The 24,210-nt window shown below is 53.5% G+C and overlaps 1 protein-coding gene and 2 long non-coding RNA genes across 3 annotated transcripts; all 3 read left to right on the forward strand.

The window, feature by feature from the left end:
* Positions 1–480: 480 nt before the first annotated feature.
* Positions 481–2,910, forward strand: LOC147829313 (uncharacterized). Its single transcript, XR_015449272.1, has 3 exons — positions 481–534; positions 1,846–1,878; positions 2,838–2,910. It is a non-coding gene; the product is annotated as an uncharacterized LOC147829313 (long non-coding RNA).
* An 8-nt stretch (positions 2,911–2,918) lies between these two features.
* On the forward strand, positions 2,919–11,374 carry LOC147829314 (uncharacterized). The gene is made up of 3 exons (XM_087206421.1): positions 2,919–2,986; positions 3,168–3,245; positions 10,893–11,374. Exons 2-3 carry the CDS (start codon positions 3,216–3,218, stop codon positions 11,247–11,249), a joined length of 387 nt encoding a protein of 128 aa, XP_087062547.1. The 5' UTR covers positions 2,919–2,986; positions 3,168–3,215; the 3' UTR covers positions 11,250–11,374.
* Positions 11,375–20,497: 9,123 nt separating this feature from the next.
* Positions 20,498–24,054, forward strand: LOC147829315 (uncharacterized). The gene is made up of 2 exons (XR_015449273.1): positions 20,498–20,718; positions 23,511–24,054. It is a non-coding gene; the product is annotated as an uncharacterized LOC147829315 (long non-coding RNA).
* The last annotated feature ends 156 nt before the right edge of the window (positions 24,055–24,210 follow it).

A 24,210-nucleotide genomic window follows, 5' to 3' on the forward strand; every position in this document is an offset into this window, starting at 1 on the left:
CTCGGGGAGGGTGAGGTGAGCCCATGATCCAGAACTGGGAGGTGGGGGCAGCAAGGCCTGAGGGCCCCCAGTTTCCTGTCTCCCTGGGATCCCCCAGCAGCCTGGCCTCCCCAACATGGGCACTGTAGCTCTTTGTGTCCTCAGGACAAGCTGTGCTGTCCCCGAGGCGAGCAGTGAGGCTGGGGTCACACAGGGGCTCCTGGGCCTCCTTGTCTGGGCTAAGTGCAGAGCTCTGAGTGGGGCAGAGGTTGCAGCCTGCAGCCTGAGGGTCAGGGCCGGCCCCTGCTCCGTGATGTCCCTCATGCCTGGCACTGTGTGGAGGAGGAGGGGAAGATGGGAAGCCAGGTGGGCACTCAGAAGAAGCCCCCTAGCCATGCCCAGTGCCAGCCCTTCATGCTATTGGCCTCATCCTTTTCCACAGAGTCACCCTGTGTCAGGAGGAGGGTCCCAAATCAAGCCCTACCTGAAATTCCTGCCAGCCTGTTGCTGATCCCACTGCTGCTGTGCTGTTGCTGGGGACTGTGGTGGAGGAAGGTAAGGGTTTCTGCTATCTGGCACTGCACACACCTTCCTGCCAAGGGACAGGGACCTGTGGCAGCCTGTGATCCAGCTGTGGACCATCTCAATCTGCTCCAAGGTTATCTGTGACTCAGGGTCACACCCTAGTTCTAGGCAGGCTCCCTTAGGCCTCGTTTCCAGAAGAGAGACCACTCCAGGGGCCCTCATCAGAAAGTCTGCAGGCCCTAGGAGGGACACATATCCAGGAGCCACTGTGTGGGGAAGGGGACAGGGTACCCATGGAGTAACCGATGGCCCAGATGCAGGGTGGTGCTGATCAGGGAGGACTGGCTGGGGCAGCTGTGCCTTGAATCCCACGGGACCTACCTACAAGTCTCACACTCCGTACACCACCCCTGTCACTGAGCAGAGTGTGAGGCCTGAGCTGGGCTGGGCAGAAGGAGGACGGAGCGGCCCCATCCACCCACGGGGAGCTCAGAGCAGCCTCTGCTTGGCCACAAGGGAAATGTCACCAGTGCCTGGGTGCGGCCAGGGCCTGGGCACAGCAGAGCCTGGGTGCAGGGCATGGGAGCACTGGGCAACTAGGTGGAAGGAGGCATCCAGAACTGGAGGAGGGAGTAGAGAGCAGGCCTGAAGGGGCTGATGTCCAGCCCGGAACAGGTGCCTGGCTCTGGCCAGGACGGAGCCAGCAGGCATGGTAGGGTGCACTTGGCAAGGGTCAGCAGGGAGGGCTGAGGACAGCCAGGTTCCAGAGGGAGGAAGAGGCCAGAGTGCACTGTGGTGCAGGGTGGGTTGGGGGTGACAGTGCCTTGGCCCACCACAGAGGGAGGGGTGGGTCAGGTGGGCTTCTGGGCACAGTGCCACAGAGACAGGGTGCCCAATACGCAACCCAAACCTGTGTCCTACTTGCTGCTTCAGACCAGGGTCCCTAGGCTGCAGGGCTCAGGCAGAGCCCACCCACCCCAGTAGCCCGGGCTGTGTCTGTCTTCCATTCCAGCACCGCCAGGAGCCACCACCACCTCCACCTGAGACTGAAACGGTTAGTGGAGGTCTGAGTCCAGACGTCTTCACACACCCAGGACTGTGCTGTCCTTCCAAAGGGGCACCAGGCAGTCTGTGCCTAGGTTCTCCCACCCTCTGGGCAAAGGAAATGGGACATGAGGTCAAGGAGAGGACAGGAGACTCAATGACGTCCCCAGACAGCACCCCCAGGCTCTAGCACCTCCTGATCCTAGGCACAAGTCTTCGCACAAGCATTTGGGGAACTCAGTGAAACCATAGCAACCCTTACACTCTCAGCCCATGCTGTGTTTCTTTATGTTCCAGCTCAAGCCACCACCCGCGCCCAGGCCACAAATGGTGAGTCCTGCTTTGTGTCCTGATGCTGGCACAGATCCATGCAGGGTAGCAACCATCAAATGAGGCAACCGGGAAGCCTGTGCCCAAATCTTCCACCCACCTGTGTGAAGGAGAGGGGACAGAGGGTCAAGGAGGGAATAACAGGAGACTCAGTGACATCCCCAGACAGCACCCCCAGGCCCCAACACCTGCTGGTCCTGACCTTTGTCACAGACAGAGCACCTTGGGGACCTGCTTCAGCGGTCACCGTCCCTACTGCCCTGATGGGCTATTCTGCCCCAAAGGTGTTTCTGGGATCTGAACACTCAGGGTTTTGGGAAAGGAGAGCTGGCTCTGTGTCCACCCTGGCTGTGTTGGGCTCCCTTGGATTCAACTTCATCTCTGTCTCCTGCAGGGCCAGGGCTGGGCTGGGCCCAGCCTTGTGGACACAGGGCTGAGGGTGGAGAGGTCTGGGGGCTGAGCTGCGAGGCTCTCCCCAGGAGAGCACAGGGATGGGGCGGGGGCAGCCTGGGGCTCAGCTGAGTGGGACCGGAAGTGCTAAGTGGCTGGGCCAGGGGACCCGGCAGGGGGTACCAGGAAACAGGGTGCTGCCTGGGACCTGTGCTTGCAGCACTGTGGCCTGGGGAGGTGGCATCTGCAAGGCCAGGGCGAGGGGGAGGGGACAGTCACCTGCCAGTGCCCCGATCCCTGCACAGCCCCTTGCCAGTCTTTGGCCAGCCAGGGGGATCTCAGGAGACCAAGACTCTGCCCTGGGATTGTGGGCAGTCGGGGCAGAGCCAGATGTGGGAAGCAGGGGAGTTTGGCTGTTCTTCCACACAGGGCCCTCCCCTCACTGTGGGTGCTGCTTACTGTCCTTTCTGTCACCCCGAAACCTTAGCTGACCCCACATGCAGGTGCCAGGTCAAGGTCCCCATGTCTCTGCTCCCCAGGGCCTTCAGACAGCTCTTTTTCACTTCTAGGAGCCAGAAGGGGAGAAATTGCTTCCTCCTCCTCCCCCACCATACACTCCCTCTCAGCAGCCACCCCCACCTCCTCTCCTCCTCCTATAAACACAAGGCCCACTGTGATCGTCCCCCGCTGCGGGTGCAGGAAGGCCAGAACCATAAAGGTGAGAAGGCCTAGGGTGGGGGCCGTGACCCTGATGGTCACTCTGGGGACAGGACCTCTGGGCCCTGAGCCTGGGAGGGCACGTGGCTCTGTGGCACTGTGGTTCTTGGTGCCAGTGGACAGCCAGAAACCTGGCCATGTCTATGCTATGCTGCTTCCTGAGTGCCACATTTGTGTTTCAGGGAAATCTGGGTTCCTCCTCCAACTGTGGCTACCCAAGCTGCCACCAAATGCCACGGACATGGTGTCAGCCCAGAACGGTGAGTGGAACATTGGAAAGCTCTCCATTGGTAGCATGACCCCTGCTTTGTTTCTGGGATGTGGCTCAGGGCTGAGCCAGGCACATGCTGAGGGGCCCCCCCAGGATATGGGACATGGAGCTCATAGCTTCCCAGATGGTGTCTTGATGTGGCACCCATGCCAACCCTTGACTGGTGAGCTGGGCCAGGAAGACAGGTGGACCAGGCTATCCAGCACAGACCCATTTACCAGATGTGTCATTGCCTGGCAACCATGGGGAGAAGCCACATCATTAGGATTGTTTCCTTGGAATGTCCTGCCCCTGAGGGCTGGTAATCACCACATCCTCCTTCGAGCCAGCTGAGAGCCCAGGACTGTCCCTGTGTTCCCTTGTAATCCTCCCACAAACTTCAGTAGCCAATTATTTTTTCCCAGTTTACCCAGGGGACAGAAGCCCAGAGAGTCTGCATGACAGAGCCTCAGAGGGAGAAATCAGAACTTGAATTTGAGCCTGACTCCCTCTTCCCCACTGCCCAGATCCCTGCTGGGTCAGCCTCAGGACTGTCCTGCTCAGGCCCGTCCTGCTCAGGCCCAAGTCCCTAAACCTCTAGATGCTCCTGGGCCACAGCCCAGCCCTCTGCACAAACAGGGCTAGGGACAGGAGGATGTTTGGTGCCTTGCTCCCTGAATCAGGCAACTCCGTCTCAGTGGCTGGGCACATGGAATATCTAGAAGGTCCATGTTGGCTGGATGCCCTGGTGCTGCTCAGGAAAAGCAGCTAGGCACCCAGGCCCAGGGACTCCAGTAGGGCTTCTTGGCGTGGAGGCTGTGGCTTCTCCAGCAGGGGGCTCTGGTCTCTCTCTGATGGGGTTCTCAGGCCTGCCCTGCTTGCCTGCATGCCCATTCTCCACATTACTTCTTGTGGGGCTCCCATTATCACAGCCTGAGTGGCCCTTGTACTCCATTCCTGTCCTATGCACTGGACTGGGGTGACATCCAGTGTCCACTGGAGAGGGAGGACAGAGCAAGGGGCAGAGGTGTGAAAATGCCTTCCCCCAAGAAGAGGAAAGCAGCAGACCAGGTAGTGGATGCTGGAAAGAAGCTCAGAGGGTGAGGCTCAGGACCTGAGGGCAGCCCTGTCACAAAGGCTTGGAGGCAGGCTTCCAGTGATTGTAGAGAACTCTAACAGCTGCCCAGCTGTGCCAGGCCCCCTCCACTACTGTTTTGGCAGATTCACCCTGCAATCCTATGGCGAGGAGCCCTGTGTCACTGGTGGCAATGCAGAGGCCCATAGGGTGACAGGAAGTTTCCCAAGGGCACCCAGATAGTCAGGGCCAGCATCCAGGGCTATGTTCAATCAATGGAGCTCTTTCTGGAACCCAGGGAAGCTCATACTACTTAGACCTGGCCTTCCTTCTGGCTCCTGTGCCACCATCTAATTTGACCTCATCCATTCCTACTGTAGTCCTAGAGGCCCTCCTGAGTGTCTGATAAGGTTTTGGCCAGGCACCCAAGTCCAAGGTGTGTCTCCTGTGCACTGTGCCCTGAGAGAGCTCTGCAGAGTACACAGGGCCCTGACACCAGCCTTGCCTACTCGGCAAGCTCAGCTAGGTTCCCACTTGCTGGGATGAGCCTGGGGCTACATCATCGGGGGTGCCCCTCTGGCTGAGCACCAGAGGATCCTATCTCATGGGAACCCACTGGTGGCCAGCTTAGGTAACTTCACCACCCCAGCAACTTGATCCCAGGTACAGGGTAGCACCATCAACCAGGTGTCCTTCCCAGGACAGGTGTTGCTGGCCCTCTCTCCCCGCAAGTCACCTGTGTGCCCCACACCCCTCTTCCTGAAGCTGTGCTCAGAGTCTTGCCCATAGGACTGGCAGGGGGCTCTCCAAACTCCTCCTCCTCCTCCTGGTGTCAGGTGGTAGCTGACCTGGGCATGAAAACAAGCTCCACAGGTAATGAGCCTGTTCATATGAACCTGGCCTAGAATTTATAGGAGCTGCTACCCCATGTCACCAGACAGGGTCCAAGGCAGTCCCCAGAGCTGAATAAGGAACCTAACTCACACGGTCCTGATCTGTAGGTTCACTGACTGCCATCCCAAAAAATAATAATTTTCAAGACTCATCAGTAAGAGACACAGGAAAGGTTTATTAGATAGAAATTAAAGGGAATACACTCAAAGGAATAGAGATCAGGCCCAAGGGAGAGAGGCATATTATTTCTGGAAGCCGGAAACTGCTTCTCTTGGAGGGAGATGGAGACGTCAGGAAAAGGTGGCCCACACCCCAGAAGGATGCTGGTCCATATTACAGGTATGAGCCCAGGCTTTGGTTTTGGTTTTGGTTTTTTTTTTTAATTTTAGGATGGATAATGTAAGCATTCTTTGATTCCTATCAACCTGTTCCTTTATCTTAGGTTCAGGTTTCTACTCCACTTTCTCAGTTAAGCCAACTTATGGACTTGCAGTTTTCCTGAGGAATTTTGGGTGTGGTGGGTCTGGAAGGAAAGGGGCCTAAAGTTAATCAAGGGAAGGCTGATCTGGACATCTTGGGTGATTCATGGTCATGGAAGCCCCCGAGGGATTGCAGCTGCCTTTTATATAGACTCTGTTCTGAGTGCTTCCCACAAATGGGTGCTTTTAATTAAAGCAACAACTATGGTTGCAGGGAAGCTAGAGTCTGCAAAGTGGAGTAAGTTGCCCATAGCCACGTAGCCAGGAGACCACAGGGCCTGCCTCCAGCAGCTCAGCTCCAGGGACCCCTTCTGTTATACAAGGTGGTCACCACAGTGCATATCGCAGCCATGGAAACTGAGCCTCTGATGTTTAGTGATGGTTTCAGAATGCAGGATTATCACTGTGCCGTGAAATGACCCAGGGGAAGCAATGCCCCCAGCATCATACTGTCAGGGTGAGATCTATGAAAATATCCAGAAAGTACATCTTTCTGCCCAAATGGGCTACATACAAAACACTTGTGAACATTTGTATCTTGGTTTTCATACTACTTGCTGACTTCCGAACTTTGAACATACCTGTTATTTGCTGGGAAACCGTTGTTCTGGGTAGCAGTCACAGCGTAGTGACAGATGGGCCACAGAATGCATTCAGGAGCAAGGGGCACCTGCATTCTTCTCCTTCTAACCTTGACGTGGGAGGAACTAGGCCAAGGGACACTGTGATAAAGCCAAGTGGTGGCGCTCCATTGCCCAGGAATTCTAACCTAACTGTCCTGCAAGCCAAAGTCTCAGGTCCCAGGTATAGGTTTGCCATGGCAGCTGGCAGTCCTCTGACCCCACCCACCTACACACACACACACACACACACACACACACACACACGCAAGCACACACACCTCTATGAAATAATCAGGAAATACAGAAACAGAGCTCCCAGCACTGGAAGAAAAAGCCATCTGTCAAATTCTTGCTGCTAACTTTGGGAAATGTCCCTTCACTGTGAAGTGGTTGAGTGATGTAAGAAATAACTGTTTGCTGGCTCAGACCTCTGCATTTGGTAGACAGGCTGACAGGAAAGAGGAACCTCCCCCTCCCCTTGCAATTACACAGACTCTGTGCCTCTGCAGCCCACTGGAGGCAGGCCCTGTGGTGTGGTGTCCCAGACCCATCTCCATGCATGTTCCTGCAGCTCCAGCCCCCTCCCTTGCACTCGTGCTCTTGAGGGGTAAGCACTAGGCCTGGGATGATTGCACATGTTCGAGAGTAAATATGCCGAAAATCTGGAAATAAGCAAAACAGATTCCATTCTGTTCCTAGAAACAATAAAAACCCAAATGCCTATGCAACAGAAATATACCCACTTGTGATGAAAAGACATCACAAAGCCTTACTCATTGCTGTAAGTGAAGATTTGAAAATATAAAAGCCTGAACCATAGTGTCATATTTTCCCAGAGCAAGTCATGAGCATCATACTACTTTAGTGAAAATTGTAATGAAATATTTTAAGGAATTTGATCAAAATGATTCTAAAGTTCACTCAAAATAGTAAAGAGTCTAGAACCTTTAAGGAATTTTGAAAAGGGAAAAATAGTGAAGGAAACTTTGCCTTATCCTATATCATCAAGACCTTAAGCTCCAACAATTAAAATAGCCCCAAATCAACCAAGCACCACCTGGAATAAATATGCTTTGCAGTTACAGCACTTGCCCAAGGCGATCAAACTGGGAATGCAGGCATACTCAGATGGACTTATGTATGTTTACTGCTTGTTTAATGATTTTGTAAAAACTTTTTTTGGTACCGGGGATCAAACTCAGGAGCGTGCACTTGCGGGGCAGGCTGTGGAACCACTGAGCTAAATCCTCAGGCCCAATTTTGTAAAATTTGACAAGCTATTGGGAAAAAGTACAAACTGAAGCTTCATTTCATGACATAATAGAATAAATCCCAAGTGGTTTCAAATGTTAAATAGGTAAAAAGTATTACTGCTAAGAAGTACGATAAAATGCAAGTAAGTTATGTCAGCATAGAGATCTAGGCAAGCATTAAAGCAGTGGGAAGAACTCACAAAGGAAAACAGTCATGAGGTTAACTGTCCCCATTAATTCAGCAAAGATTATTCCACATCAGGTGCTGAGGACATACAGTGAAGCAGAAGAAAGTTCCACCATCATGATGGGCTTACATTTTCTTTGGGGAATGTCAGGGGAGAACACATATGGTCCGGAGAATTGGAAGTCGCTGATATGCCAGCAAATGTCTGGCTGGCCAGAGAAGACACTGACATTTACACTGAAAACGAGTTGGTAAGAGTAAGTCAGTGAAGTGAAAATCAGAGGAACTCCTTCCAAGGAGAAGAAACAACCAGTACAAATGCCCTGGGGCAGGTTGGACTTCATGAAGCGAAAGGCAAGAATCAAACACTGTCTTTGTTATCCAAGTCAAGCTGTTCTCAACAACAGTTATCATCACACTTATGTGGAGGCGGGAGACAGACATACAGCAGCCATGTGGGTGTGAGTGTTGACAGGAACAAGCTTTGCTGAAGCAGTGGTCTTGTGTCTGGATAAAAGCTCTCTGTTGAGCCAGGAGTTTGGCTCAGTGGTTCTCCCACTTGCCTTGTAAGCGCAGGGTCCTGAGTTCGATCCCCAGTACCAAAAATAAATAAATAAATAAATAAACAAAAGCTGTCTTTTGACAAATGAATAGGCAAATGAATAAATGGATGGATGAGCATGCCCAGTCAGACATGCTCCTGCAAGTAGACTTATGGTCCTTTCTGACATAAGGAGGCTTTTCCTATCTGATGTACATGAAGGGACAGGAATCTATTCTGGGAACAACTGCAGTGAATGAAGAGGAGCCCCTGTGGCAGTTTCAAGGGTGACCACAGCAGAACCTGGCTCAGCCACATTGGATTGCTTGACCTGAGCTCTACCTTTTCCATCTCACAAAAGGGGATAAAAAGAAACTCCTGCAGTTATAAAGAAAGCTGGACCACACCATGGCAGACAGAAGGGACAGCCAGGTGCACCAATAAAGCCACATGACCAGGAGTTCTCAAGGTCCTGTCTCTAGATTCAATCCAGGCCCACTGGTCATCGCCTGCACCTGGCAGCAGATGCCCTCTTCAGCATCAGGATGGACAGGCAGCTTGGGCTCCTTGGCTGTTGGGGACATCAGGAATGGAGACACCTGCCTGGGAATGTGAACCCCAGGAGAATCCCAGAGTTCCTCTTCCTCTTTCTGAGCTACTGTTTCCCTTTTGCACGTTTCAAGGTGAAGCCCCACAGTAGGGGGCGCTGAGACACAAGGTGCTCCATGTGATTTCTTCTGGCACTTTTCCTGGTCCTCTTTCCATGTGTGGGAGAGGGTGAGAACACAGCAGACAAACTCAGAACTGGGACGGGGGAGGAGACAGGGCAGAGGACAGATTCCCCATCTGTAGCACTTGCCCAGCCAGGAGCTATTGCCTGCCAATGCCAGTGTCTATTCAGATTTTTGAACCCCAGAGTTGTGGGTGAAGAGTAGATCTGTGGTATAATTTGCCAATCAGTGGAAAGGTGTGCATGGGAAGGTACCATAATAAAGCCAGTTAGAGTCCCCAAAAAGGAAGTTTTTTGCATGCTTTGGAATTCTGGGATCCTATTTTGTCTCTTGTGAATCTTTCAAGAACATAGGAAAATCCTTCAAGCCCCATCAATTAATTTTAATGGTTTGAGCACATTGTTTTGCTCTGATGAGTGCACCTGACTCAAATTCATTTGTGGTTTGTTGGATGACTTTTGTCCTAGTTTGTCTAGCCTGTGACCAATTTTCCCTAGTTGCATGGAAATTGTTTTGAGACTGGCAGATGTCATAATAGTACTCTTGCCTATCTGTGACCTATTTGTCCTTACAAAGGAGATTTTTTTCTTTAGAAATCAGAGTCCCTTGTTTCCTTGGAGATCAAGTGCCTTGTTGGCTTTTAAGCGGCCATACCATTTTCAGCATTTAGATGTTCATTTCTGCTCTTGAAAAAAGTTCAGAAACAAGCAGGGAGTAAAAGAGCCAAATTACTTATAGATACATATAAAAAATGAAATCAAAATAGGAGAATTAACAAAACTTTTAAACTAAGTGTACAGATAAAATGAAATATGTAATCAAGCATGGAAAATCAAGAGTGAATTCACGAGAAAAGACCTGCGGTCCTTACAGACAGAATGTGAGTTCTTAGAAACCAGAAAGACACCTATCCTTATACCAGAAAAGGCTCACAGAAAAGTTATAGTCCCAAGACTAATGGTAAGGTTCTTTAATTAAGGTACCCTTATGCAAAATAGGTCCCAAATAAATTCAATGGGAACTCCCAGGCAAAATGAAAGGGGCCCCACCTAAGAGAAGATGCACTGGGGCAGAAAGGTAAGCATAGAGAGGGGGGAACACAGGGGTCAAGGTGGGCACTGCACCTGGTCCCCAGAGTCACTGATGTCTTCTGCAGGTGATCTCTTCTCACATCCCACTTCTGACACCAAACATACCACACTAAATAACCATGAGAGACTCTCCAGTGATGATGAGTTTATTGGGGTGATGCAGAGCATGGCAGTGGGAACATGCACAGCGGGAGAAACCACGGGCTTATTAAAAGGGCTAAGCAGAGGGGAACTTGAAAGGCAAAACAACAACTATGTAGTTATTTTGAACCAAGACTCCCTGGCTGCAAGGATTCATAAAAGGGTATTACAGGATCAATAACAAAGGTGGCCTTGGCTGTACAGTTAATGTATAGATGTCTTTGTAGCAGTATTTTTCAGTATAAGGGATTTAAAAAGGGAAGAGCCTTCAGCATCTGGGCCTACTGGTTGCTGTGAATCTGTGTATTTGTAAACCCACTGATTTGAAAGCTTTGTGGTGGCCTTGGTTCAAAGTTGTGGTCCTGGCAGAGACTTTTGCAATTGTGCTTCTCCAACAACCATCCATGAGTTGCCCTTCTTCATAAACTCTCAGCTTTATCTACTTTAATTTTCATTTTTATTAGTACTTGACCCAAGTGACTCCATCTTGATTGTGGTTGGATTTGATTCACAGCATCGACAAGGAAGGCCCACACTGCCCATCCCGATGGGCCCAGACTTCATCCCCTTCAGCTGGCACCTGCAGCCTCTGGCCTAACTCCCACTGGCATCTTGGTGATCTCCCTCTCCTCTTCCTTTCAGGGGAGGTACACCAACAGCACCCTGATCAGTCCCCACTGTGAGCAGGCCTCCCGTGACCAGAAGATCTGCCGCCAACCCAGCAGGAAGTCCAACCACCTTACCCAGCCCACCATGTATGCCGAGCATCTGCCTTCCACAGAGCAGGAAGTGTGTCTCCATGCCACAGATACCTTGCAGCCCACGGATGCACCTATCTCCCAGCCAGGAGAATGTCCCACTCAGTCTCTGCACACAGTGTCACCACCTCCCAGCCAGACGATCCAAGTGTCCTCCCAGAATCCTGCCGCTGCTCTCACCCCTCACCCAGAAATCCGCAGAATGCCCTGGTCACTCCCATCTCCACTGCCCAATCTCTAATGGCACAAAAACCTGTAATTAAGAGATCTCTGTTTCTGACCTGAACATAATGTATTCTGTCTTGGTTTATTGTCAAAAGGTATTGGGTTTTGTTGCTCATCAATAAGAGTCTGTCATCTGGGAGATGCTCCGGTCTGAAACATATCTGTGCTACACCTGCCAGGACCCACACGGTCACAAGCCCAGGTGATTCCAGCAGATGCCCTGCATTTCACCAGAGAAGAAAGTGTGATCCTCACAGTGCTGTGTAGCACATGGCATCCTACCGCCCAGCACATGCACCACTGTTTTTGTGACCAACCACCTAGGACCAGGGCACACAGGCATGGGAACCCAACAAGGGGCCCTGAGGACCTCCGGATGGTTCCCAGGGGCCGGGTCCAGGCTGCCCAGTTGTCCCTAATCCATCCTGAGAATTAATTAAATGGCAGCTCCCATCTGCCCCCTTCTCCCTGCAGGCTGCCTTCAGCTTTGCAGGTGAATTTCTGTAAAGTTCGCACAAGCAGAAAAAGGCCAGACTTTGGACTTCACTCAGCATGGATTTAACAGGATGGCCAGTGAGGACCATGCTGCCCCCACCTTTTCAAAGTGACAGGGATCGCTGGAGTGGCTGTGTCACCCATGTAGGGGCCATTCACAGGCTTTCTCTAGGTCCCATAACTTTGACCTTTCATTCATTCCAGGAACTGTTGTTGCTTGTCCCTTCCTCCACTTCTCTGTCCCGCATTATCCTGAGCTGCCACAGCCTGGGCTCCACACCTTGGTCTCGCCTGCTGCCAGGATGGGACCTGGGTGGTGCCCACCCTTCTCAGCCTCTCTTCCATCTGCAGCTGGTTACGAGAGGCTTCCAGGGAAACAGAGTCACCATCCAGGCAATGGAGAAGGGAGCTACGATCCAGGGATGGACTTGGTGGTCCAGTCTGAGCCCCTTGGGAAACTCAGACCCAGAGCAGCTGGGAGAACAAGCAGCAGCGCCCCCCCCCCAACCAGGGCACAGCCTGACAGTCCCACTGGAATCTGAGGCCAAACTTGGTCAATTTTTGATTGCAGTTTCTATAAGTCATGTGCATACAGAGATTTTTTTAAACAAAGACATGAACATCCTCAGTGTCCTGCTAGACAGGGAGAGGTATTTAAGTTAAGGGCTCCTAGCCAGGCTGAAAGGTACAGAAGGGACAGTCACAGGTGCCGTGCTTTGTGGGAGGGATGGACACCCCCCCAGGAGTGCAGTGACTGGCTCTAGACTGCCTTCACCTTGTCACTTCACAGGTTCTAGGTCACCAGGGTACTGCATCCTCTGTTGGTCACTCAAGGACTCCAACATACCAGGGGGCTGTTCCACCCAGGAAGCTTCTTCTGAGATGGCTTCCAGGCCACCAGAGAAAGGTGGCAGGCTGGGCTTTTTACACCCACATCCAGGCATCCTGCAGGGAGCTCAAACATGACATGTAGACACAGAGAAGGCTGCCATGGAATCCAGGTGTGGCCCAAGAAGGAGGAGTCAGTGTGGCTTTGTGGGGAGCTTCTTGTCTGTCACGGCTCCCATCACTGAGGGCAACAACCATGGGGTTGTAGATCCCCTGATGGGTCCCTTCACCTGGGTCATTTGAGCCCAAGAAATACACACTGGAGGCAGATTGGCATGTAGGGTGTATGAGCCAGCTCTCTCATATCTGGGACAAAATACCTGACACACACAACTGGCTCACAGTTTTGATGAGTTCAGTTCATGGTCAGCTGGCTCCAAGGCAAAAACAGCATGGTGAAAGGGTATGGAAGAGAAAAGCTGCTCATATCCTAGCAGCCAGGTAAAAGAAAGAAGGAGGGCAGCTGGGTGGTGACCAGGCCCAGGGACCCAGCCTCACCATAGCCACCAGGACTGAAGGCACAAGCAGGCTGGAAAAATATTCCCAAATCTCTAAATTGTAAGTCTTTCAGATGAATGGCAAAACTTGCAAACACATCACAGACCACATGGGAATGTGCCCCAGCTTATGAGCATGTGTTTCCTCCTGCCAGCTGGGGAGATGCCATGGGAACATTTCAGAAACCCTGTCGTTGGTCTGTCCGGGCTACACAGAAGCAGGGCCCGAGAGGAGACGGACAGACTAGGTGGCTGTGGGTCACTGGTCTGTGGTCAGAAGGGCAGACAGGTCTCAGTGGCCAGACACTGCAAAGCCCCCAGGAGCACTCTTGGCCTTCTCCTTAAGGTCCTCGTGCTCTATGGCCATGTAGCCCCCGAACTTGGTGTCTTCCCTCTCCCTGCCTCTGTGTCCCTCTCCTGTGGTTTTTACCTTGTCTATGCACCTGGCTGCCACTGCCCACCTCCAGTCCCTGTTTGCCTGTCCTCTGCCCAGATGACCTGCAGAAGCTGACTGGCTGCTCCCCAGGGCCACTGATGGGGAAAAGGTCCTGGGTCAAATATCCGTGCTGTTCAGCTTTGCCTCAGGATAATGAAATACCTGAGATGCCTGACTTACTGCTCACAACATGAACCACAAAACAAAGTGAGACAGGAAGGGGCTGGGGTCTCACAGTCCCCTCCAGGGCACCCCCAAAGACCAAAGATGCTGGGCCTAAACCCCAGGGCCTCCCGCATGCTAGACAAGTGCTCTGCCACTGAGCCATACCTCCAGCCCAACACGTGGGCTGCTGAAGGGCATTTCAGACCTAAACCAAGTCAGGATCCACACTTGGTCTGACCACAGAGTCACTTCACACAAACGTGGCTACTGTGGGCCGAGCATGAGGCTTAGGGAAATTTGAGGATGTGGCCATGGGCTGGACAGGTGCCACCACAGCTGTCTTCTACATGCTCAGGGTCTGCCACCTGTGTCCCATCAGCGGCCCTACCACCCACATCCTTCATGCCTGCTCCTTTCTGTCACCACCTCCCCTCCTGCTGTCCCACAGGAAGCTGAGCTGTGTGGCAAGCAAAGTTCCTTAGTTCCACTCTTCCCACCCCGGCCCCTGCTTCCCCCCACAGGCCTCCTCTCCTGCCTGCAGTCCCCGTCCTACAACCAGCCTGTGCCCCCTGGGACGAGAGGACTGGCCCTGGGCAATGAAGGGACGAGGGAGCTCCATCCCTTCTGTACAAGAACTTGAGGTCTGGGCTGCTAGCAGCAAACCTGTGCGTTGGTTTGTGAGGGCTCTGCTGTAACAGATCATCATGGACCAAGAGGCTTAAAAATCAAAATGTGTTTTCTCACAACTCTGGAGGCCGGAAATCCAAAATCAAGGTATATTTGCTTTCCATTCCTGTAACAAAATGGCTGAAATCATCAACTTGAAGAGAAAAAGGGTTTGTTTTGCTTTACAGCTTTGCTGGCTTCAGTCCATGGCTGGGAAGCCCAGTTGCTTTAGGGGCTAAGGCGAGGCTACACCTCACGGTGGGGAAAGTGTGGCAGAGCAAGCTCTCCACTATGCTGTCTGGGGAGGTGGAGAGAGAGCAAGCGGAAGGCCCAGGGTCCCCGTCCCCTTCAAGGACATGTCCTCAGTGGCCTGCGACCTCTCCTGAGCCCTGTCTCATAAGTTTCCCCCAATTCCCGACAGTGCCAAGCCGAGGACTAAGGCTTCCACACATGGGCCTTGGGCCATCCCAACTCCTAGTTCTGGTATAAGGTGCAGGCAGGGTCTGGAGGCTCTGAGTCTCCAGGAAGCTTGGCTGCAGGTGGCTGCCTTCCCACCATCTCTGCCCACGGTCTTCCCTCTGCCTCTTTCTGTGTCCCCGTCTCTTCTCATGAGGACCCCAGCCATCTCAGACAGGGCCCACCCTTTTGGCCTCGTTTAACTTAATTCATCTCTAAATTCTGAGACACAGGCTTAGGACTTTGATACAAGGATCCAACAGGACACGTTCAGTGCATACCAGCCTTTATTGGTGACACGGTCAGAAGCTCCTCTGCTGATGGGGTCCTGGGGCACAGGCAAAGCCACGGTCTCTCATGGACTCCATGGTCACAGGGAAGGGGGTGCCACAGCCAGGACCCCTCTTGCTGAGGTGAGGACAGGGTGAGGTTATGGACACCCTGCCTGACACACACAGTGAGCAGCCGCTGCCACAGGGTGGGCTCTGGCATTTGATACCAGCTTAGGACCCAGCAGCTCAGCAGCTGGCAAGTTGGTTACAGGACCTCCTCTCACCATGAGGAGCTAGGGCAGCACGGGCCAGCGTCCTGGCCATTCTCTGGACCATGGCCCTGGGCTTGAGGTCCTTGTGCAGGTTCCGGGACTCTAAGGACATCCAGGCCAGAAAGCCAGAGGTTCAGCTCAGGAGCCCAACGCTGACTTGGGCGTCAAGCTCAGGGGTACAATTCCTGTGACCAGAAATTCTGGTCCTTCCTTCCTATTTTCCAGCTCACTGTGCATGGGCAGGGCATCCTAGGAAAGAAGCTCTGGCCCAAGTGCTCACCAGGAGTAGGGAGGGCCTTCCTGCCTGGCTGGGTCTCTGGCATTAGGTGCCCAAAGCCACCTTGAGGCCAGAGGATGAAGAGGTGGGGGCCGGTGTGATGGGAAATAGGTCCAGAAGGTGGAGCTTGAAGCTTATGTTTGTGTAGTAGGCTTCCATTCAAAACTGACTTTACAAGCTGGGTGTGGTGGTGCACGCCTATGATCTCAGCATTTCGGAGGCAAGGCAGGAGGATTGCCATGAGTTTGAGGCCAGCCTAGGCTACACAGTGAGTTCAAGGCCAGAGACCCTGTCTCAAAAAAAAAGACTTTACAGTATCACTGCAAAATTGTGCCCCAAATATGTTGGAGACTTCTGTCTCACCATTGAGTTGGTTTTATACCCATCATGTGTCCCAGGACTGATCATGTCACCTTGCCAAGGGTTACAGCTACTTTCCCCTTTCTGGAGCCTGGAGTTGTTTATTTAAAACACGGACATCCAGGAGATGTCTGGGAGGGGCATCCTGCACCTCCCTCAGCCACAGCACATTCCCAGCTCACACAGAAGACACAGCCTCTCCTCAACAGCAGGGCAGCCCACAGGGCAGCGCCAGGCCCTCTGCAGGGACACCAAGCATCCGGGTGCTGGAAGGTCCTGCTTCTCACCTTCACCACTGCCTTCCCCTTCTCCCCAACATTAGCCACCTCCTCTCTCGGGCACCTGGGTGACCTCTGGTTTCTGCAGCCCACAGGTGGCTATTACTCAGCGAACTTCCATCACCATGTGACCCCCACCCCCACCCCGTCCCACATGGTGGCCTTGACCTGATACCTGATTTCTCACCTTAACCTTACCTTAACCTTGTTACTGCACTTGTCACTACCATCTCAACACTGCCATCCTTCACCTTACCGTCCTAAACACAATCCAGACATCTTTTGCCAATACTGTGCTATTTCCAGTTTTTAGACTTGTTACTCACATCCTTTGTTTAGTTAACTTCATTTTACCCTCCAGCCCACCCTTGTCTCCATTTTCCCTCCAGTGCGACCCACAGATCCAGACACAGGGTCCACTCTTGCCTGACAGGCTATCTGTCCTGGCCCCCCTCCTTTGTGTCCCGTGCTGAGGGTAAACATCTGACTCACCGATGGAGCCACTTGTTTGGCTTTTCTATGCCCATGCCAGGTCCAGAAGGCTACTAGGGGAAAAATATACCCCTAGGCATGGCTAATGCCCAATGCCCTCAACCAAAGTCTGTATGCCACGTACATTTCAAGGCAAAGCCCAGCTAAAAGCAAGAAAATAAGTTTCCTAAGTGCCAGGAAATTCTTAGCAGCATCTTAAAGGAGCCAATTTAAGGGAGGCTAGGTCATTACTTGGCTTCTAGAACCTTGACGATGTGAGAATGGGCCTTATGCCTAAAGGGCTATGTATGATGCTTCATGCCAGGCAGGGTTAGGAGAGGAGGACCTGGCCCTCTGGAATGCAGACTTGGAATCTGCTCCTCATGACCTGGAGCTGCAGGGGGCTTACTGCCAACCTCGTTAAGCAGAGCCAGAAATCCCAGCCCTGCCCAGGGCGTGGCACCCAAGAGGGCCACACGGCTCACTGCCCCAGCTCTGCAGTAGGTTGGTGCAGAAAACTGACCGGAGCTGACACTTCAACCCATCTTTATGGGGCACATGGAGTCCTGGGTCTGTCCACCGGTGGTTACAAGTGCTGTTTGGGGACTAGGAAAGTCTTCACTCAAGTCGGGTGCACCAGGTCACACCAGGTCTCTGCGCAACATTCAGGTTGGACATCTCCCATGTACACCAGCATGAAGAATCTAACCTCCATCCACTGCCTTCACTCCTTCCTGCCAGTTTTGGCCTGTGGTCACATCTCACCAACCACAAAACTGGTAAAATCAGCCTCAGGCTGAGCAGTGGCCCCAGAGTCCCACAGAGCTTTTGGAGGCTGTCCTCAAGGTCCTCTCCAGAGAACTCATTGTACCCCCTGACCTCCCACAATGTGGGCCAGCCCCAGAAGGAAACCTCAGGCTCTTCTCAGCATGCTGAGACCGATTGCAGACTTCCTTCGCCTGTACAAGTCCCATTCCGCCTGCCTCTTTCCCTCTGCCTTCAGCCCTCTTTTCCTCTCCTGTGATACATCTCTCCCTTCTGCCTACAGTCTATGTAACTGAAGTGAGCAGGGTGCCTACAGCACATGACACATGGCTTGATGCAGGAACAGGCTGCACCCCATGTACACACCCTCTGTCTGGCCGCAGACACACAGGCCACAGCTATGCACACCAACCCCACCCATGTCCCCTTTCCCCTCTGCCTTGCTGCCTCCCAGCCCTCCCTGGTGATTTTTGAGGATTCTGCAGGGCCCCTGAGAGCTGCCGCTCTGCACAAAGGCCCCAGACCAGGTCAGGCCCCTGGTGCTCCTCCCACACCTGTCTCCAGCTTGCCATCCTGGCCTGTTGTTCTCTGCTCCTCCCACAGCTGGAGCTGAGCAGCCAGCACCGGGCACTCCTGTCAGGGTCTGCAGGCAGCACTACATGCAGCCCAGCTCTGTGAGGTGTGAGTGACACTTGAGGTGGGATCTGGGGACCCTTGGGAGCTCAGCCAGGCTGGGCCCTCCATACCCCAGGAACTGGGCCAGTTTCCACCTCGCTCATGGATTTGCGTGGGCCTTCTAGGACCTGCAGAAGGGTGGGATGTGCAGACCCAGCCAGGGTGCTTACACCGCCTCCAAGCTCTTCAAGACTCCGGGCCAGAGCTCGCTTCTCAGGGTCCAGAGGAGGAGCTGTGAAGGCCATCAGGAAAGGGGAACAGGCATGAGGCAAAATGAGGGTTGAGAGGCTGGGAGTCCAGAGTGGGTGAGGCAGACATACCAGGCCAGAGCAGCAGTGACATAGAACTTGATGGATGCCACTGAGGTGGGAGATCAAGCCCAGGGTCCTACGGGAGAGGAGTCTCCATGCTGGGAGGTTTGCAAACATGCTCAGATCATCTCGAAGGCCCCCAGGGTCATGGAGGAGGAGGCCCGGCCCGGAGGAGGCCACACGGGCTCAGCCCACTCCCAACGCCTTACTGTGTCTGAGGCCCTGTGGATTCCAGAGGGCAAGGGCCAGGTCTAGTGTCCTCCCTGCCCTGAGCCCTGAAGCCTGGCTTGGCCTTAGGTCTGTCATTTCCCTCTGGGCTCACATTGCTGCTTCTGTAGGGGATTCATCTCTGTCACTCTGATAGCCAGACTTGGCCCAGACCCTCCTAGAGGGAACCCACTCCCCAGAGTCACTGGCCTCAAACATCCACACTGTGGCCGTGTGTGGGCATGCCTTGATACCCACACATGGGGAGCAACTGAGCTCCTGAGAATGCCAGTGAGGGCACCCTGGGGCCCATCCATGGGGCTCCCGAGGGGGCCGGGGAGGCCTGGCACCCACGGGCCTGTCCACCAGTCCCCATACCCCAGGCAGCTGCAGTCATCCTTTTCTGACGGCGCCTCACACAACACACCCAGTTTTCCCTGCCGATGGCCCTCACCCTTGTCCTGTGGGGCACTAGGCCTAGAATCAGCCTGCCTTGGCCTGACTTTGGAAGCTGCCCAAAACTGGGGTCTCCCAGCCAGGTCCCCTGCCACAGGCCCATTCCCAGCAGCTGAGATGGCACCAGAGGCTGCTATGGCCCCAACCCATTGCCCTGCCCCAGCTGCTGGCTGCTTCTCCAGAGCACTGCCACCAGTCCAGCTCCTTTCCATGCACCCAGCCCCCACCCCAGCCCACATCTCTGGGAGGAGTAGCCTGTGACTCTGTGAAGAGCAGGGAGCCCTGAGCCAGGGTCAGAAAACCTGAGTGTCTGGCATCATGGGACGAGTCTTATCTGTCGCATGTATAGTTTCCCTGTTTTTCACTGAGGGCTCCTGGATGGGGAGGTCCCTGAGGTCCAAGCTTATGCTGAAGGACAAGTGGGAGGTAGCTGGGTTAAGGGCTGGGTGTGGGGACCATTGTTCTAGGAGAGCCTTCTAGGCAGGGACCTCAGGGTGGCAAAACCCAGAGAAGTACAGATACACCTCCTCTCAGGAACAGTCTCCTGCCCTCGGCCACCAGCATGTCCTAGGTCCCCTCAGAGAACAGAAGCCTGCAAGTCCAAGAGGCGTGGACAATGGTGACTCTGTTCCTCCTCCAAGATGTGCCCTCTGGGCAGATTCTCCACACGCTCCCTGGGACCCACATCTCCCAGTCCAGCACGTGGAACTCACATCTTATGGCTGTGGCAGAGATTCAAGGGGGTGAGGTCAGTGACTAAGGAGGCCCCCGGACAGCGTGACACCCCTGTGGACAGAGGCCCTGTGTCCTCGTGTCCTTTGCTGATTCCCTAGTGCATCATCAGCTGTGTAGAAACTGAGAAACCTAGAGGATAAATAAGTTAAAGAACAAAATAAAAGACAGATAATTTGCAAAATGGAAGGGGACAGAGATAGAGGAAAGGAGGAGAAGGACATAAAAATGAAGATGCGCTATGGACATGCACCAGCTTCCCGTGATGAATGTGATCCTTAAGTACTGCAAACATGCACTGATAAAAATAAAAATTAAAGGAAAGAAAGAAAGAAAGGAAGAAAGAAACAAAGAAAGAAAGCAAGAAACTGTAGTAGAAAGGGACTCAGGGGTTATTCTTCTTTTTCTTCTTTTTTTCATGATTGAAGTCTAGCAAAACGCATAGGAAACTACACCCATATTTACCAAGTCGGCTTTCAAAGCCTGCTCAGAGTTTCCAGCTGGTGCGTCAGCTGCAGCCCACACTGGGGGCTGTCAGGGTGCGGCTCCCCAGGACAAGCCTAAGCAGGGCCTGGGTGGGGCCTGGGAGTCCAGAAGGGCCTGGAGGGGAGGAGAAGAGAGGCAAATAGAGGTGGCGTTGGGTGGGGCCTGGGCCTGCCTGCACCACTATACCCACCCCAGCTGGATTCCCAGCCCACGGCAGGAGCAGAACGTGCCCAATCCCTGAGTGGTGGCCACCAGTGTCTCTCCATCTCCCTGGGAAAGGCGGCCAAGAGGTGACCAAAGTGGCCTGGTGGAAAGTTTGGGTGAGTGGGAGTGAATGGGGAGATGGTTCCTGCATGGGGACAGGGGTGGGCACCCAGGAGGTCCACAACAGCACAGACAGGATCTGGTGGGCCAAGCCCTGGGCAGGACCCAGAAGAAGCGGTCCAGGCCTTCAGGACCTTGGGCAGGAACGGGACCAAATGGGGAAGTGACCAGATGAGGAGACCTTGCAATGCCAGGGAAGCTGGGGGTGAGGAACTCCAGAGAAAGCTCTCTGAGAGGCTTGGGTGCTTAGAGAAGGGGCTCCTGGCTAAGCTACAAACCTGTGCACTCTGGGAGAGCCTGACAGGCTGCTCTCAGCTGAGTCACGGAAGGGTAGGGAGCAGCTCTGGAGGGAAGCAGCCAGCATGGCTCAAAGGCTCTGGGAGGGTACAAGATGGGCCTGCAGAGGAAGGCAGAATCCTAAGAGGCCTTGCACATGGGCCAAGGGGTTGGGATTGAATCTTCAGAGCCCTAGGAGCCATGAAAGCTGCTGGTGGGGACCCGTGGGTGCCCATGATGCAGGATAGGAAGGGTGGGCGGGCACCAGGGAGAAATGTCTTCCATTTGTCAAGATTAGCGAGAGGGAGAGTTAGCCGGAGGACCTGGCCCACAGGGGCCTCCAGTGGTTCTGCCACACAAGTAAGTGCTGGGGTCTGGGCTATAGCCTGAGCAGCTTGACTCAGAACCCCAACTCTGCAGGTCTGGGCCATCCCTGAGCCAGGGAACAGCCAGCTCAGCAGCCAGATTATCATGGACACCCTATATGGCTGGCCAGGCTGCCAAGGTGAATCGCTTGTCCCCTGGGCACAAAGCCAGACCAGGAACAAGATGGAAGAAGATGAAAAAGCAGGTGGAGCAGGCCAGCTATGGGGTGTGGCCCCCATCCCAGGGCAGGGCCCCCCCCTCCCCTTTTGGAGAAGACAGAGCAGCCCAGGACAGGGAAAGGTAAAGGTGTGGTAACTCCTCTATAGTGCAGTTCTGAGTCACCTTTCCAGTAAGGAGGTGCCTGTCTGATCTCACCCACCCCCTGGGATAGCAACCTCTGGGGCCTCAGGTCCTGTGGAGTCGATCCTGACTCCCAGAAAATCACCCCATCTTTCTAAAAGCTTAATCTGGGAAGTGAAGCTGAGGCCTCTGGGTGTGGTGAAATCAGACAGCCAGGAAGAGATTTGCTGGCAAATCTAGCCTGAGCCCCACCTCCCACCCTTCTTGGGTGCCTGCCGGGCTCCCTCACTTCCTCAAATAGCAGGGGACAGAGCTAGGCACTTACAGCCCAGAGCCCCCTGTCTCCCAGAGGACCTGTGTGCCTGTGGGTGAGACTTTCTCCACCCAAGTGTTCCAAGAATCCTGGAGTCAGGGAAGGGCTGAGTCACCAATAGACAGGGGGGGTGGATGGGGACAGCACGAGGTGGGCTGTGGATGAGGCCCACACCGCTGCTTGCCAACGTGCCACTGAGCTAAGCGCCATTTCCAAAGCACCAGACACAGGCTATGGCGCAGTCAACACCTAGGAAGAGTAGCACATATGGGACTTCACCAGGAAGGCACGTCGTGTACGTGTGCACACTGCTAGGCAACATCTGCACCACACTGGCTCTCTGGAGGAATTTCCACAGAGATCATTTCGAACACATAAAGCACCATGTAAAACCCTGTGCTAGGAAATGAGACAGGAGGGGCCGGGGACTTAGCTCAGTGGTTCAGCCACCTGCCTCACAAGCACAAGGTCCTGAGTTTGATCCCCAGTATAAAAAAAACGGAAAAAAAAGAAGACATGAGACAGGAAGGTCTGTCCGCAGACATTTGAAATTCAAGCAAGGTAAAGAAAGATGTCTAAACTCTTGCTCATAAAAAAGATCCCCACAGATTTATCATGGGTGAGAATGTGCTCTGTAGTTTCAGGATTTAATGTAAGGCTTGGATGGAAGCCTAGGAGGGCTGGATGGATGAATCTATAGAAGGAAGAAGGGAGGGGGAAAAGGAAAGGAAGGTGGGAAGGAAGAAGACAGATGAATGTGTGGGTGGATAGACGGATGAGAGGAAGAGAGGGAGGAAGGAAGAGAGGGAAAGGAAAGGGAAGAAAGAGGAAAAGAAGGAAAGATGAAAGGATGAACCTAGAAGTCGATGGCTGGTCAGGGAATGGATGAACAGATGACTGGAGGATCCTGTGAGTACAGAGGCTGCTGGGTGGATGGAGTGATGTAAGGGGGAGGTGGACAGGTACGTGAAGACCAGACTTGGCACAGCTGAACTTTCCACTGAAGAATCTGAGTCTCCCTCAGACTCAGTGCCTCTCTCCAACCCACCTCCTCTCCTAGCCTCTCCCAGAAACACACACCTGAGAGGGGCCGTCGGCATAGGCACAGGGCAAAGGGGACCTCAGCCACAGCCTGAACCTGAGCCCTCAGGTCCCTGAAGTGTCCACTCTCAGGGCACAGAGGCTGTCACACATCCTTGGACACACAAGCCACACTGCCTGTCTGCACACTCTTGAGGCAGCTGTCAGCTCTGGGAGGCCTTTTCATTTCTCCTGCTGCCCATGATGGTGGGAAGTCCAGCCGAACACCCTCAGAGGGCACAGCTGGGCACAGCCTGGGTGGTTTCTCCTCACACTCCCTGCTGCTCCAGCCTGTGGAGCAAAGATCCCAAGGGATTGGAACCGGTCAAGCTGGCCAAGCTGGTCTCAGCAACCCCTCCAAAGGGGCCCTCCCACCCTGAAGGGCTGCCAGGTGGGCAGGAGGCTGCCCACCCTCCTGCCCCTTCCCGCTCAGCAGGCCTGGCTCTCTCACAGGTTGAACAGGAGGGCGTCATGGTGAAGGGCAGCTCCCACTTCAACCCGGACCCTGACTCCGAGACCCTCTACAAAGCCATGAAGGGGATTGGTGAGTGGGGGCTGTGCCCCTAGGTGGTGCCACACTGCCTCCAGCCCTGGAAAGCAGATGCCAGGCAACACCTGGAGGAGGGCGAGCCTGTCGTGCAGACTCCCACAGACCTGGCTTCCCTGGAGAGACTAGGGTGGGGGGCTGTTCCTCCCTGGGCCTTGGCGGGATGGGGAGGCCATCTGCTGGATCCTGTGTGGAATTGATTCATGGTGCCATGCTAGTTCAAGGGCACTAGAATTAAGAGTGTGAGTGTTACTCACCCTAAGTAGTCTGGATAAGATGTAAGGGACAGAAAGAATTGTGGTTGTCTCTTGTTGCTTTGTTACCTTCTGCCCACAATGAACTGTTTCTCCTCTGCAATGCCTGCCTACTACGCCACCCTTCCTTGAAGCCAGCCAATTATGGGCTGAAACTTCTACAAACTGTGAGCTAAATAAACTTTTCCCTCCTTAACTTGTGAGTGTTGGGTATTTTTTCTCAGCAAAGAGAAAAGTAACTGAGACAATAATTTAACCTCATTAAAAGTCATTTACATCATTAAACATTAAACATCTAAATAATGTAAACATGTATTAAAACATCACAGGGAACCCCATTTACTGTATGCAG

Source organism: Heterocephalus glaber, unplaced genomic scaffold (genome assembly GCF_053883595.1).
Source record: "Heterocephalus glaber isolate CG9 unplaced genomic scaffold, H.glaber_assembly_v1.0 deba00000675, whole genome shotgun sequence".
Taxonomy (NCBI): domain Eukaryota; kingdom Metazoa; phylum Chordata; class Mammalia; order Rodentia; family Bathyergidae; genus Heterocephalus; species Heterocephalus glaber.

Bases quoted from the DNA above. Each gene is read 5' to 3' on its own strand.
- LOC147829314 (XM_087206421.1), top strand. From the start codon at position 3,216: ATGCCACGGACATGGTGTCAGCCCAGAACG. The intron at 3,246-10,892 runs GTGAGTGGAACA...TCTTCCTTTCAG, and splicing joins CATGGTGTCAGCCCAGAACG to GGGAGGTACACCAACAGCAC.